Genomic DNA, 15,766 nt, shown 5'->3' with positions numbered 1-15,766 from the left:
CAATCTCTTGAAATCCCGTTTCTATTCTTCATGAAGGGGGTGTTGATAAATTAAAATTTCTGACTCCCTCTGGTTAGCTTTCATGTCCCTTTTGGGGCTCGAGAGACCTTACACCAAAATTACTGTACATAACTGTATAAGATTTCAATAATTTTTGGAAGAAAAAAAAATGTGGGCAAAAATTATATCATGAGCATCTAAATTACCTTGGAGAGTGAAATCAGCACACCAAGGTAATTGTTATGAAACAGAAAATCTCTGTAACGTATAATAAATTTGTTGTATGTTCTAATTTGCAACAAAAATTCCCTTAATCAGTGAAAAACTTCAGAAATGTTACTGTATACCTGCACCCTCTTTCATCAGATCATATACAATTTAGGCTCAGTATAAAGTATTTCACAAAGAAAAATAATGGTTCATTAAATAAGAATTTATTTTATTCTAAACTACTTTGAAAAAATTTGCATACAATTAAAACATATGGTAAAATATATCAAACCAGCTTGTATGCTGATCCTTTTGATTGTGCACCATTGCACTTTAAGGAGTTCATGAATTTATGTGGTATATGGATACATTCAGCTCTGTAAGATGTTCTGAGTTTCATTAGCTGTCAATGATTCCAGTTAGTTGGAACTTCACATACTGACTTCTGTTTGGCATAAAAATTAACAGTATTTAATCCTCAACACCAAATTCACTCACAAACAGTTTTCTCACTAAAACGACCACCAATTTTACAACAGCAAATCTGCCAAATGAAAGCTACTTCTCAGCTCATTTGTTATTTTGTTCTTGTGGCTACTTGATTTTAAACTTACTATTTTGTTTAGGCTTTACTGAAAACATCACATTTCCGTATAATTTAACAAAGTTCACACTTTAATCAAACTAAGTATTTAATAATATCTGTCACAGTTAAGTAGTCATTACAGTTTTTTTTACCATAAAATTCTATATCAGTTTTTTAACCTTTGCCATAAGCAACTTCATTTATGTTAACAACTTGTATCACCACAACAACTTACTTTTTATATGAACATTTAAAATTTTAAACATTTTCATTAATTCTGTTTGTTTGTAGTGCATGAACAGTTTAGAAAGAATGAATAGATACAGTATATATAGAGAAATTCAACTGAATTTTATAAAAGTACACAAATACAACACTAAACTACTATAGCACACACCGAGATAAAATAAGGAAAAAAAAACTTTTCAAAATAGAAAATGTAAATTTAGGAATGACATTTGCATCATCACTAAAGAATATCACACACACAGTGTAGTAGAATGTTTACAAAAAGAGGATAAATTATAATGTAATAGCTTTATATATACTGCTATAATTTAATTATTTCCTGTACTATTATGTAGGAATGATGCAAATGCCATTCCTACTATATATATTATTTGGATTACTTTTGAATGTCTATTCCATTTGTAGTCATTTCTTTTTTTGAAAATTTTCTTTACTTGTATTTTTCAATAGACATAGAAATATGTTACTAATGATCAAGTTCTAAATACAATAAGTCTCCAACTGTAATATTTATTGTTTATCTATTACTGGCTGATAATTCCTATTTCACCCTGCACTTTAGTTTTCAACAGGAACATCAAATTCCTATACAAAAACTACCTTGAAGGGAAAATGGTAACACCTTTTATACTAGAATTACAACTTTAATTAGTTACTACTTACTAATAATACTTATAAAAGCAGATATTTCATTTGAAACTATATCACTTCAGTGAAATTAGTGAACACCATTGTTTTGGTTTTGAGTTATCATGTAATAAAAAAGAAATAGAAGATAGAAAAATAAGAAATTCAACTCTTTTCCTACGATATTTACAGACATTTCTAGAACTTGTGATTTAGTCATTACACAGATACTGTTCTAAAAAGAAACAGTGTATAGTACTTAAAGGCCTGATGACCTGTTGAGGAGATAATTAAAAATATCATTTCAATGAATAATCCAAACCATGTGTACATAGGCAGTATTACTAGCTGCCTGATCCTGGGTTTATTCTTTTATTCTCCCATTGACGAGATGCACATGTGGGTAACATATAAAAAAAGAGAGTAAGAAATAGATATGAAAACAACATAAAGTATAGCTAGTAGAGTTAGGTAACAGGTTCTATGTTATACAGTGGATAAAGCCAAGGCTGCATCTTTCAGTTGATTGTGGAAAGCCTAACAAAAACAAACAAACAAAATATTATAAAACAAGCAGAAATTACATAAAATTACTCTGTTATTAATTAAATTTTTAATTTAAAGGTTGTTTCTCTTTAACCTTTTTATCAAAAGTCTAATGACTTTTCATATTAATCACTTTTTGTGTAAGCTCTGATAAAGCCATAATGGCAAACATAAGTTCAAATAAAGTGTCTTTTAAAGTTATCTCAAGAGTAAAGGCAGTTTTTCCCAACCTTACTGTTGAAAATTTGAAGATAAGCCCAAAAAAACACCAAAAGAATCTTGTTTAGTAAGTGAGTTTTATGTCAATATTTCCATTATATTTTAACAGAATGTATGATAACAAAGGGAAAGTTTCGACTATAATAAGCCAACTTTTAGTTCATAAGCAAAACTTTATAAATGTACAAATACAATTATCTGTGAAGTGAAACTTTTGGGCAGTTAGAAAAGTGATAAGTGTATTACAATAGATGCTCAGCAAACTGAAAGTTTGTGATCAAATCTGTATGATACACAATGAGCAATGTTTATAAATACATTAAAATACATATACACATTTGATAGATTAAAACTTTGACTTTCTATTGCTTATAAATAACATAAAATATCAGAGAGAAGTATTAGTAATTTATGAAAGTGAAGGTGTGACAAGTGGGTGTGGCAAATGAGTCTGACTTTCTAGTTTATGTCTCCATAAACAAATAAGACTAAAGGACTATAAAAATTATGTTTTGCCTGAGAAATACCAATATTATAATGGGTCATTTACATTAGATTTTGTACTTCAGGAAGGGGTGATAAACAGACTAGCAAAGAAGAGAGACCCAGCAAACAAATGTCACAATTGTCATGCAAAGAGAGATTGAATAATTTTAAATATGTATAGGTCCTGTTGTCATGATCATCACTAACTACTTTAACATGTGTCCCAGAGTCACGGTGTATGAACACGACATCCACCGGCACAAACCTGTTTGCTAAACTTCATCACATTTATATATACAGTCATGTGAAAAAATTAGGACACCCTATGAAAGCCTGTATATTTTTGTAACATTTTTGAATATATAGATATTTAATCTCAATTTTAACAATACTGAGAGATTATAGGAATATAACTAAACAATTAAAACTGAAGAAAAGACTTTCCAAGATCTTCTGTAAATGTAATTCTACAAAAATGCACATTCTAACTGAAGAAAAAGTTAGGACACCCTACCCCCTAACAGCTCGTGTTACCCCCTTTGGCTGAAATAACTGCAGTGAGACGCTTCTTGTAGCCATCTACCAGTCTCTGACTCGATCTGAAGAAAGTTTGCCCCACTCCTCAATACAAAAATATGTCAGCTGTGAGATGTTTGAGGGGTTTCTTGCATGTACAGCCCATTTCAAGTCACCCCACAGCATCTCAATGGGATTAAGATCTGGGCTTTGACTCGGCCATTCCAGGACTCTCCATTTCTTAGTTTTCAGCCAGTCCTTGGTGGATTTACTAGTATGTTTTGGGTCATTGTCGTGTAGCAGGGTCCAGTTCCGCTTCAGCTTTAATTTTCTTACAGGTGGACTTACATGTTCCTCAAGCACCCTCTGATACACAGTAGAATTCATGGTGGATTCTATGATTGTGAGCTGTCCAGGTCCTGCTGCAGCAAAGCAGCCCCAAACCATGACACTTCCATCTCCATGCTTCACAGTTGGTATGAGGTTCTTTTTCTAGAATGCTGTATTTGGTTTATGCCAAACATGTCCTCTGTTCCTGTGTCCAAATAATTCAATTTTGGACTCAACTGTCCAAAGAACATTATTCCAGAAGTCCTGGTCTTTGTCTACATTCTCTCTGGCAAACTTCAGTTTGGCCTTGATGTTTCTCTTAGAGAGCAAAGGTTTCCTCCTCGCACATCTCCCATGCAAGTTACACTTGTGCAGTCTCTTTCTGATTGTAGAGGCATACACTTTCACATTAACAGTAGCCAGAGCCTGCTGTAGGTCCTGTGATGACATTTTAGGGTTTTTGGAGACCTCTTTAAGCATCTTGCAGTCTGATCTCAGGGTGAACTTGCTTGGACGACCAGACCTGGGCATGTTGGCAGTTGTTTTGAAAGCCTTCCACTTGTTGACTATTTTCTGTACAGTGGAATGGCTGATTTCAAAATCTTTTGGGATCTTTTCAAATCCCTTACCAAACTCATAAGCTGCTACAATTTTCTTTCTGAAGGCCTCAGACAGCTCTTTTGTTCTCACCATGGTGCTCACTCTCACTTCAACAGTCAGGAGCATGCCAAACTAAATGTCTGAGGTTTAAATAGGGCAAGCCTCATTCAAAATGCTGAGTAACGATCTTCTAATCACGTGCACCTGGTGTGATACACCTGTGTGTGAGTTGAGCCATTTTAAGTGGGTATAAATATGGGGGTGTCCTAACTTTTTCCTCAGAATATGCATTTTTGTCAAATTACATTTTACAAAAGATCTTGAAAAGTCTTTTCTTCAGTTTTAATTGTTTAGTTATATTACTTTAATCTCTCAGTATTGTTACAATTGAGATTAAATATCAATTTATCCAAAATTGTTACAAACATACACAGGCTTTCATAAGGTGTCCTAATTTTTTCACATGACTGTATATATACATATATTTATTTATTTTAGGAGTATGTAATAACTATTTACATAACAAAACAGTCTCATACAAGTATCCTTAAAACTATGACTACTGTATCTTACTTGAAACTGAGCTACATTCATTTCAACACTTCTTGTGGTGTAAACTCCACCTGGCTGACACACTTGAAATTTCAAAACAACATACGAAGCACTGACTTTGTGACAGACATCAGAGCTGACGGAAAATCCCACTTTCCACTTAAGATCCAGTAGCTATATTAAAAAAGAAACAAACTCTTAAAAGCAATAAAATCAGGAAAATACTATGTTTGGATAATGTATCAAGAAATGTAAGGCATGAATCTTTTAATTCTTCACATACTAGGCAAGTCTGAAGCAAAAGCCATCTGAACAGTTAACATGTGAAAAAACAATTACTGAATGTCCATAAAAAATAATGTTACCATAAAAAAAAACTGACTTTCTAATTTCTCAAAGCTTAAAGACCTACCTTTCCTTTAGCAGCAAGAAAATTGAAATAAGACAATGAAGTATTTAAACTTCCTGTTAAACAACTGTGAAGCTAACTCTAGAGAGACATACACCTAATATGAACTTAAATCATGAGCTAATAATAGCTGTGATACAGCAAATATGTGAAACAACATCAATGATGTAGTAAAACTTGAGTTCTTAAAAGTAATACTTCACAGTCAAACATACAGCACATTCTTATAATCCCTCTTTTGGTAAACTGCATCTAGAAAAGAATCCATGTATATATATAACAACAACAAAAATCAATCCTGCTAATTATGCTAGTTTTAAACATTACTATTTTAAAAACTCATTGAACATATAATGTAAGCATTCTAAACATTAAGAAATTTATGAAAATATCTATTTTGAAATGCATTACTTTGACATATTTTACATTTCTAACATTGAACAAAAATAGTGCACTCAAAACAGGCTATAAATAATTGATTGCTCTCTTAAAATATTTATGGTAGAATATCACTATAAGTGTAAACTTATGAGCAGTGCTGTTATGTATATAATTTATTATGAACAAAACAAGCCCCCACAAAATCATAAATGCTGCACCAACTGAAAGGATCTCCAGGGTACAAGCTATAATGTAGGGTATAAAGTACACCCTTACCCTATGGTTTGGAGGTGACTGCAGAAAAAGGACCCACATTGTGGTAGGGATACACCATAGATCAGTCTTAACCTCTGTTGTATATACACAAACATATGTTTTACAAATTCTCAGGAACTTAACAATCCAATACTATGTTTGTAGAAAGTATGTTGATGTGTGTTTTCATCAAAGCTTACTGCAAAGGAAATTGCAGACAACAGTGTGTAATATTAGCTTTCAGTCTCAACACAATCAAAAATGAAGAATGTTCTCCCAAGAGCAGTATGGAATGTCTTTCTAGCAAAGTAAACTTAACCATCAGTACCAGTATTAAAAGTAATAAATTAGCATATAACTAGTGAAGGAAAAAAAAACTCATGCTTTGTGTATGAAGCACTTCTTTTGGTTGTGGCATTTTGTACTTTGACACACAGTGGTTATAAAATCTAAAATCAGTATTTAAAAACATTAATATAGTTAAGTTACTTGCGTACACTAAATACGTATAGGTCACATACATAGAGCTTTGAACTAAACTGATGGCTGTGTGAAGTATTACAATGACTGTCAGGTTAAATCTATTCCACAGCACATGATACCCACATCAAATACCTTTAGTACAAAAAACAATGGGCTGAATAGTCTGATCATAACTTACAAACCAACTTATCTAATAAGAGACACTTTCAGATCCTGAGTATTAGGGGCAAGTATTAAATCTCAACAGAGCAATTATACTAGTACTGTAAGTATCCATAAATAACTGAGTAATTCCAAACACAAAACCTTAACACTTAAACACTGGTGGCATGGGTCTATAAGGGATGATAGATTTACTTCCCAAATACCTTTCCCTTTGCAATACATACCACTGCATACCTTACACATATGGTGATGTCATCAGTACCTCCCCCTACTCTTGATTTCATTTTTGCATAGCTTCTCATGCACGTATATCTGTGCACATACATGTTTAAAAAGTTCTCCATTCAGGCACACCACACAGTGTAAAAACTTCCTACACGTATGCATAAATATACACACAAATTACTCTTTCAGTTATACAACTACTTTCATGCTACTTGAAAATGTATTTGCAAGCTGAATAAAAATTTTTAAATTTAAAACAAAATTTATAGAAATATTAGTTGCAGGGGTAAGACCGGGATATTCTTGTCACACTCAGACATTTAATAATACACTTTTTTCTTGACTGGGTAGGTACCATTGGTATTCCTTTTTTTCCTTCAGTTATTTTTTATCACTCTGCAGTTTTCAGATACTGATGTTGAACAGATAAGCTTAAAAGCATCTGTTAAAAAAATGGATAGGTACTGCAAAGAATAATTTCAAACTTTAACAGCAAGAGAAAATACAAACACAAGTAACCAAAAAAAAAAAAGACATCTTCATTCCCAGTCAGTTATTTCACTTACTGGCCAATATTTGTTTTGCTTGTGACCTTAACTGGTTACTGAAGTTAAGAGTAGAATTTTTTTTCTCTTTTAAGTTGTTTCTGCACTGAATAAAGAATTATCAGTTATTGCCAATTTGCATAAAATGTTAAAAGTGCAGTATATCAGAATTCAACACTGTACTTCACTGACTATTCCTAATAACATTGTTAGAAGGAAAAAAAACCTGTAACTCATATCATTTTGTACAAAAATCCGTGCTATCACTGAAGATAGGCTTGCCCTTCACCTTGAGGATCAGACACATGAGAAAAGTTAAACAAATTTATTTCCATTGGCACATGCTAGATTTACCACAGTAAAACAATTAGTAAGGTGTTCAACATTTTGACACTCACCAAGAATATACATTACATATAAAACACGTGTACAAATATTTAGAAAAGTTAACTTCAGTATATGACTAGATAACAGTACTGCCTCATTATAATGCTACTGGTTACATTGCTTTCTTAGATACAGCACTATAGTGTCTAGGCTCCCAAAAATGTAGTATCATCTGCTGTTTAGCTTATTGCCACATGGCTTCAGAGGCTAAAGTCATTAGACTCTGTCACAATACAAAGAAACAAAAGCTGGAAGTCACAACGTAAAGCTCAAAGATGTAAATGTCACGTTCAGATGTAAACTTCAAATTGAGATGTTGGGAATTAGAGTACAAAACAAATCTGGACACATGGCAAGAAAGTAAAACAAAGGTTTATATTAATATGGGCAGTTTTCTATTCACTTGCATTCATGGTAGCATAGAAAACTATTAACTCTCACTGAACCCAGGTGGGACACATCTATCTATTAAAGAGAAAATGGTTTTTGTTTTGTGGAAAGGGAAAGAAGTTCCAAGAATTGTCTAAGGGTGAAACCAACTTACTGCTGCTCCAAGACTTCTGATGCATGTGCAAAATGTTATAACATAATGTTTGGAAAGAAGATAAAAACCAAATGAAGTAAACTAAAACATCAGAGTTTTAATTAATTAAGTGAACAAAAGTGTACTTTGTTTCTGAAATACAGGAAAGATTATATTTATATTTTATACTATTGTATCTCACCTGCATCCCTACGTAAACAAACAGTTATTTTATTTAATTGATTGCATTATTTCTATGATAAATCCACACTCGTTCAGCAAGAGTGCCTTCTTAACTTATTGGTTATAATGCTTCTCCATCTATATTACTCTTGGGTGCACATGGCTCCCAATGACTGCATTATAATGAAACAGTAGTGTATATTCTAAACTAATTATGGAAGGATGGATATTGTTTTTAATTCAGGGACTATAGTCGATCAAAAAGTTGATTGAGATATTCAGTCAATTTTATCTTCAGTGATTCTTAACATATTTCTTTGGATATGCTGCATTACTAATTGCACTATTCTGGCTACAAATCACAAAAAATACTGTGTAATCTGACAAAAAGTTAACAATGACTTATAATCTAATCTTATATCAATATGTTCTAATGTCAAGCACTAAGTAATGTGTGTCAAAAATATTCTTGTTCAAAATTAATTTGTATCATATATTATTTCTTTTCAATAAATAATAAGTTATGTGTGTATTCTTCAAGTACAGTAATATTCAATAAATAAGGATTTAAGCCACTGGAATTTTTTGTTATCCCTTACTTTTCTCTTTTAGTCTAAATAGCTTCAATTGATATTCTGTCATAGAAGAAAGTTTCCATAACTTTCAAATGAATATTATTTAACAGTCATTTCAAAGAACAAAAAAAATCTAAAGAAATTATAAAAATGAGATAATCATATCACGAGCTGTGAGTTCAGAAAAAAGTGACAACATAGGCTGTACCAATAAAATTTGTGAAATGAAGAAAAACATGGACAATTATATTCTCACATGATGATAGGTTTAAATTTGCTAAGAAATTAAACTACAGCAAAAGTAGAAAAGAAAGAAAGAAGAAGAAAAACGTATTGTTCATTTGAAAGGCAATGTTAATGAGCTACACTGATCACAGAAGTTTTTTGACCACATTTGAAGCTATTAGTACAGACATTCATTGAACTGTTCATATAAATCAGGCAGAAATATGAAATCTGAGCCTTAACCACCACATCAACACAGCTGGAACTCTAGGTCAACTATGATGATGTAACAATATATCAATGCTGGATCTCTCCTTCACTGCTGTGTTCTAGTTTCTCACAAGTCTTCCAAAGCTTTTTTTTTTTTTTTCCCAACTCATGAAACTCACAAGTACAGCTATGTTCATACTAATAAAGTTGGGCTGACCTGAACAAGTTGACCTGATAAAGATTTACACTAAAACCTGAAAAAATAATCCAAACACTTTCTAACCAAGTACAGTCAACATATCTTCACAGAATTTGGCAGTATTTCAGTACACATTATAAGTCTTTCACATAGGAAAAAAAACATATTTTTAGTGAAGTATTTCTAATAAACTAAAATAATGATTTGTCCATGAACATATTTAGTATTTGTTTTGAATAGTCTGTGTGCAAAATAATTTTCATGTTAAAATTATAATACTTTTCCTCATTTCAAATATCTATATTTGCTTTGTATATTCCCTAAAACCTCCTAAATATTTTCTTTTCAGTAAAACATATTTTATCTGTTATTTTCTCTACCTTACCCAAAAATAGGATCAATCAATTTGACCAACCTCATAACCACAAAAAAAAATTATTGGAATAACTCTAAATTACCATGTTCTTTCTTTCTAAAATGTTTTCAAATTGCAATATAAAACTACATTTGTTTATTGTAAGTATCTTTAAGCTCGTACCAGTATACATTATACATCTATTTATAATTAAATTTTATAGTTTCATTGCCCTTTAAAATGTGACTAACTACTATTCACACCATTACAAGTTGTAAATTATATAAGGAACATGCAGCTCACATTACACTATCAAATTACATCACCTATAAGCTATCAAAAGGTGCTTGTGTGCATGCCTCATGAATCATTATTATTACTTATTTTACCTAATCTAAGCTTAAAAACCTAAAAACATCTATATTTCTACATTTTAGTAACTTTTATAAAAATAAAAAATTAATATGAACACGATCAGCCAGAAATAAGGAATTTACCCAATCTTCTTTTCACTTGCTGTCACCTGTTGATTACTTAACCCTACTTTTTTTTATACTGATGGTATTAATTGAATAAATAATTTGTATTTAATAAAATGATATACCAAAGAAAATGACTAACAACATGCAAGAAGCAGACAATTTTCCTTAACTCTCAAAATTTTTCTGGATTTCTAACCATGCAGCAAGAGCCATTACAAATTCAACCATGCTCGTCATTAATTTTTTCATGGGAATGAAGGTTTGGTTTGTTTGAATTTTGAGCAAAGCCACACAAGAGCTATCTGCACTAGCCATCCCTAATTTAGTAGTGCAAGACTAGAAGGAAGGCAGCTAATCATCACCATCCACGACCAAATCTTGGGCTACTCTTTTACCAATGAATAGTGGGAATGACCATCTTATAATGCCTCCATGGCTGAAAGGGCAAGCATGTTTGGTGCAACAAGTATTCGAACCCGTGACCCTCAGATTACAAGTCGAACGCCTTAACCCACTGGGCCGAGGAATGAAGGTTTTTTTTTTTTTTACTCTGAGTGAAACTGACGTCTATCTGTTCAGAACATAACATCATACATTATTTGGTAAATTGAAACCTTGACTTTCTATTGGTTGTAGGTATTCTTTGTATAATAAAATATATTCGTGCTAAGAAAGAAAATTGTGTGTATCAATCTTGTTGACATATATCATAAATTTGAGGCATATCAACATTCAATTAACTTTTATATTTAAATTAAAATTTCTGGCTATTAGAAATCTTAATATGTTAAAATACTTACCATAAAAATTCTGAGACTCAATCAAGATAAATTATAATACATAAAAGTGGAAAAACAAATTAATGTACATAATATAAAATTATGGTCTCCAAAATGCATTAAACCAAAATATACATTATTAAAATTCCTTTTTTTAAGTTACTATATGGAAATTAAAATTTTTATACACACTTTTTAACATTTTAAATACATAATTATGTTAATCTTTATATAATTCTAACATGGAATCAGTGATGCACTATAAAGTAGTTACTGTGTTGTCTTAAAACATTTCATTCTTATCAATAACTCGTTCAACAGGAAAAAAAGTGGATGACTTACTTTTCCTACTGTTACAGGATTCACACATAACTGCAATGACTCTTTCTAAATAAAAACACACATGCATATGAAACTTAAATCCACTGATATGTACACTTTTACATATGTATTCACATACACACACTGGTATATTTTTATGCCATATTAAAAAATACAAATAATTCACCAAGCCATTACTCACCAATGTGCAAAATACTGTGAAAGATCTTTTGTTAGAAAACTAGAACCAAACAAGAATTTCACACAAGTCTTTGCAAAATTACAAAATTTAGTGACGTGAAAAGTTATATTTTTATAAAAGACAGTTTTTATACAGACCTCTTGTAATATAGAAAACTGTTTAATATCATTATAAAGTTTCACACTTAAAATTTTGTCTTGTACAATTTGAAGGTTCACATCTTAAAAAAGGTAGTTTTAAAATTCTGAAGGACAGGACTTATAATACAATAATTAAAAAAGAACTCAAAAATCTCTTTTTTTTTCTGGTTTTTAAATCTAAATTAAACTACTTAGTACATGATTTTAATAGTTCTTTAACTCAATAAAGAACTAACTTTCCAAACTGATTTATCATCACTTTTTCACTAATCTTTTTTTTTAATGTACCAGAAGGTATTAAAATGTGCTTTATCAACTAAGAATTATTGAAAAAATATTCGTACTACTTTGAAGTTTTATGTAAGAAAAAAGTGGGAATGTTCTGCAACTCCTTATATTAATGTATTATTTCAATAATTTTATGTAAAACACTAACTTTAAAGAAAAAGTAGTTCTGAGTAATGGTAATTAAAATTAAAATATTATAAAAACATGCACCTTATTGTGAGCTACATTTTTCTTATTTTAATGTTTTTACATTGACATTATGATTGTGTCATAATTTCATGACAAAAAAAGTTTTATGAAAGTTTAGGCCTCTGTGGAAGCTCACTGTTATGTGAAGAAAATTAGTATAATATTAAGCTACCAATACCAGACTGAGTGCATTACATAAATGAATCAGTTCTGTGTCAGTTGAGTTAGAGACTGAGAGTCAGTGGGTATGATCAAGTTAGTAACTTAACTAGAATGTTTTTATAGATCAATTATCAAGAAAAGTTTGGCAAGTAAGTTATGTGTACATTAATTTTAGAATTTCTATTTAAGTTATTTGTGAAGTTTGGTTAACAAGCAACCACTATAAAAACAAATTCATTAACTAATTTAGATTTCAAAACATCAGTACTCAGTGAAACTCCATAACAATTACAGAACTGAGATAAAAAAGTAACAAGAAAAACAACTGTACATTTCAAAAATACTTCATGTATTAACAACTGTGGTTTTGCTAAGACAGACTGAAATTGTTTGCTAACAGTTTTATATATATTTTAATCAAAGAACAGGAAGTAATCTTGACATTTACTTTGAGACAAATAAAATGAAACTTATGTTGGTAGGTCATTTGGAACTTTTTCTGGATTTATTTTTATTTTTAAAATTTCTAGGCTATCCATTTTTTCACCTTTTTTACAAGTATGTAAAATTTTCCAGTTTATTTCCAGATGAAATTGGTGTTTAGTTTTTAGAATGTTCTTTAATTCTCATTTTCAGAGAAGAGTATCAAAGAAGGAAGAGACTGCAGTAGGACTTGTGGAAAATTTTGAAAGACTTACATAATTATCTTACCTGGATGTTTTATGTGCAATGTTCAATTTGCTGGCATGTGACCAATTCACAGATGGCATAAAAGATATGTAAATAAGGCTGTAGCAAAGTAGATGTAAATCATTACAGAAAACTCTCTAGTTGGCAACAGAATTTGAATCAGTTAAAGTCACAGATAAACAAAGGCACCGTTTGAAGTTAGGAAATCCATCAGATGAAGTATTATTACTGACACAAAATCCTGTTGACAACAGTCAAGAAGAACTGTAAGGATTAGTTAGACAACTATTTACACAAATGTTTCAAGACTAACTTGAAGAGACTTATTTTCAGGAAATACAGACAGAAGCACGTACAGAATATATACTCTTCTTAAAAGGTTTCACAAAAAAGGAGCTGTTAACATGGAAAACTTAAACATTACAGTCAAGACTATGGAGAATCAACAGCAGATAATAAAACAAGGAAAAAATACCATAAATATGAATCTCAAAATCCAACAAGATCAAGTAAATGACAAATAACTAACAAGAGATAGGAAAAGTGAAATTAGATAAACTTTGGGGTAAGATAATAGGTTCATTATTTAAAGAAACCAGTTCTACCTACAACTGTTTGACTCAATTTGGTAAGGATATTTTGGAATTGCCTTAACAGATGAAGAAAGATGCATTGATTGAAACAGCAAGTGGAACTAAAAATCCAGAAATAGGAAAACAGGAAGTTACCATTACCATAAGAAGAGTGGTTAATTTACATCTAAGAAGAGTGCAAGCTGGAAACCAACAAGATGCAAAGACATGGATGCAAGGATAGTTTGTCTCCTGCTGGTACAGTGGTAAGTCTACAGATTTACAATGCTAAAATTAGGGGTTCAATTCCTCTCAGTGGACTTAACAGATAGCCAGTGTGGCTTTGCTATAAGAAAAATAACAAAACAAAGCAAGGATAGTTTAATTCATAGAGCTTCATGATCTACATACATGAATCCCCTGGGCACTAAATGATAATTAATACATCAGAGGTTGAACTTTCAGTGACAACAAGTAGAGCAGTCAAGATGTGAATTACTTATTCCAGAACTAACTAGAATTAAATTTACATTTAGTTACTAGAGTATAATGGAATCAAATCCTCTAGTGTTCTGAGAGATTACTGACTACAAGAACTCTCATGGATTTGAAGAAGAAAGATGTAATTATTATGGTTATGAACACAACAACTCATGAAATTCAATTCTGGATGTCACACTGCGAGATGTGAAGCTGTACAGACAATACTTCCACATCAGAAAATACTTTCTGATAACCATCACTGAAGCAAGATGTAAAAAGTCTGATGTTACATTCTCACATAGGGACTGCTTATCACCTCACTCATAACAGATGTATGGCTAAAGTTCTACAAGTTTTAAGATGATAAATGTCATATTATATAGTATGTTCAAAGAATATTAAGATACCTTTCCACAAAAACTTTGTGACGTTGGGCGAACAAAGAGTACCTCTTAAGCTTTATTCCCGAGATGTAACCTCAATAAAGGTTGAAGCCTTTGAAGAAATAGAAGCCACAAAGGAAGAAGTGTTACAACTAAGTACTAGTCATTAGACATCATCTACTGCACTTATGAATGATCACAAAGAAGGATGTTTACCCATTGCCAAAGATTGACTCTGCTATAGATGCTGTATCTGTATGAGAATGGTTTTCAATATTAGATCTGAAGAACAGATACTTGCAAGAGAAATTAAATAAGCAAGTAAAGAGAACACTACTTTTACTGTTTATGATGGGTTAATGAAGGTTCTGGATTGGTTTAGGAAAGAGAAGTTTAAGCTGTATCCAAATATATGGATAAATGTTTAAACTCCAGATAGAGAAGTTATACTATACAAAAGGCCAGATAGCAAGATGGCTACATAAACTTCAGGAGTAGAACCTAGACAGAACCATGGAAATACGGATAAATACATCTTCATGTTGTAGTTCTTTCAGAGTAGGTTCTTTCAACTTCCATTATTTTTGTGAAGACAATTACAGATGGAAGCTCAATAGCTAAGTGTCTGTAGTTACTACAGTAGCACAAGTAGAACAATTGCACTTCTATGGCTCAGTGTTTAGTAGGTGACAAGGCACTAAACTGCATCCATAGCTCACCATTTAATATGATTTGCAGATTAGTAGAAACTACCACATCCTTTTCAACATGCAACAACTACAGTATAGTAATTTCAGACATAAACTGGTCAGCACTATTAAATGTTATTGCAGAGTTTCATTTTATCTGTTCACAAGCAAAACTGGCTAACAACTGCTGCAGCAAGGCAATCACTAAAATGTCACTGCTTAAGAATATCTGAGACAATTACGTTTGCTCAGAACACGACAGTGACAAAACACACTTGGAAACTTGTCTCTTGTTTAGTTTGCCACTGCTCACAACAACAGAGATTGTACTAACTAGCCAAATGG

General features: G+C 31.5%; 1 protein-coding gene across 3 annotated transcripts in view; it reads right to left on the bottom strand.

Moving 5' to 3' along the window:
* Positions 1-417: 417 nt before the first annotated feature.
* LOC143244330 (COMM domain-containing protein 6-like) overlaps positions 418-15,766 on the bottom strand; it is a 38,184-nt gene continuing 22,835 nt past the window's right edge. For 2 of the 3 annotated variants that reach the window (XM_076488794.1, XM_076488796.1), the window contains 3 exons: positions 11,645-11,689; positions 4,943-5,095; positions 418-2,209 (listed from right to left, as the gene is read on the bottom strand). In XM_076488794.1, coding sequence (XP_076344909.1) covers positions 2,159-2,209; positions 4,943-5,095; positions 11,645-11,689 — 249 coding nt within the window. In that variant the 3' untranslated portion in view covers positions 418-2,158. The remainder of the gene's footprint in view (positions 2,210-4,942; positions 5,096-11,644; positions 11,690-15,766) is intronic. The other variant, XM_076488795.1, reaches the window with a different exon arrangement.

Source organism: Tachypleus tridentatus, chromosome 2 (assembly GCF_004210375.1).
Source record: "Tachypleus tridentatus isolate NWPU-2018 chromosome 2, ASM421037v1, whole genome shotgun sequence".
Classification (NCBI taxonomy): Eukaryota; Metazoa; Arthropoda; class Merostomata; order Xiphosura; family Limulidae; genus Tachypleus; species Tachypleus tridentatus.
This window is presented reverse-complemented; position numbering and strand designations above follow the sequence as displayed.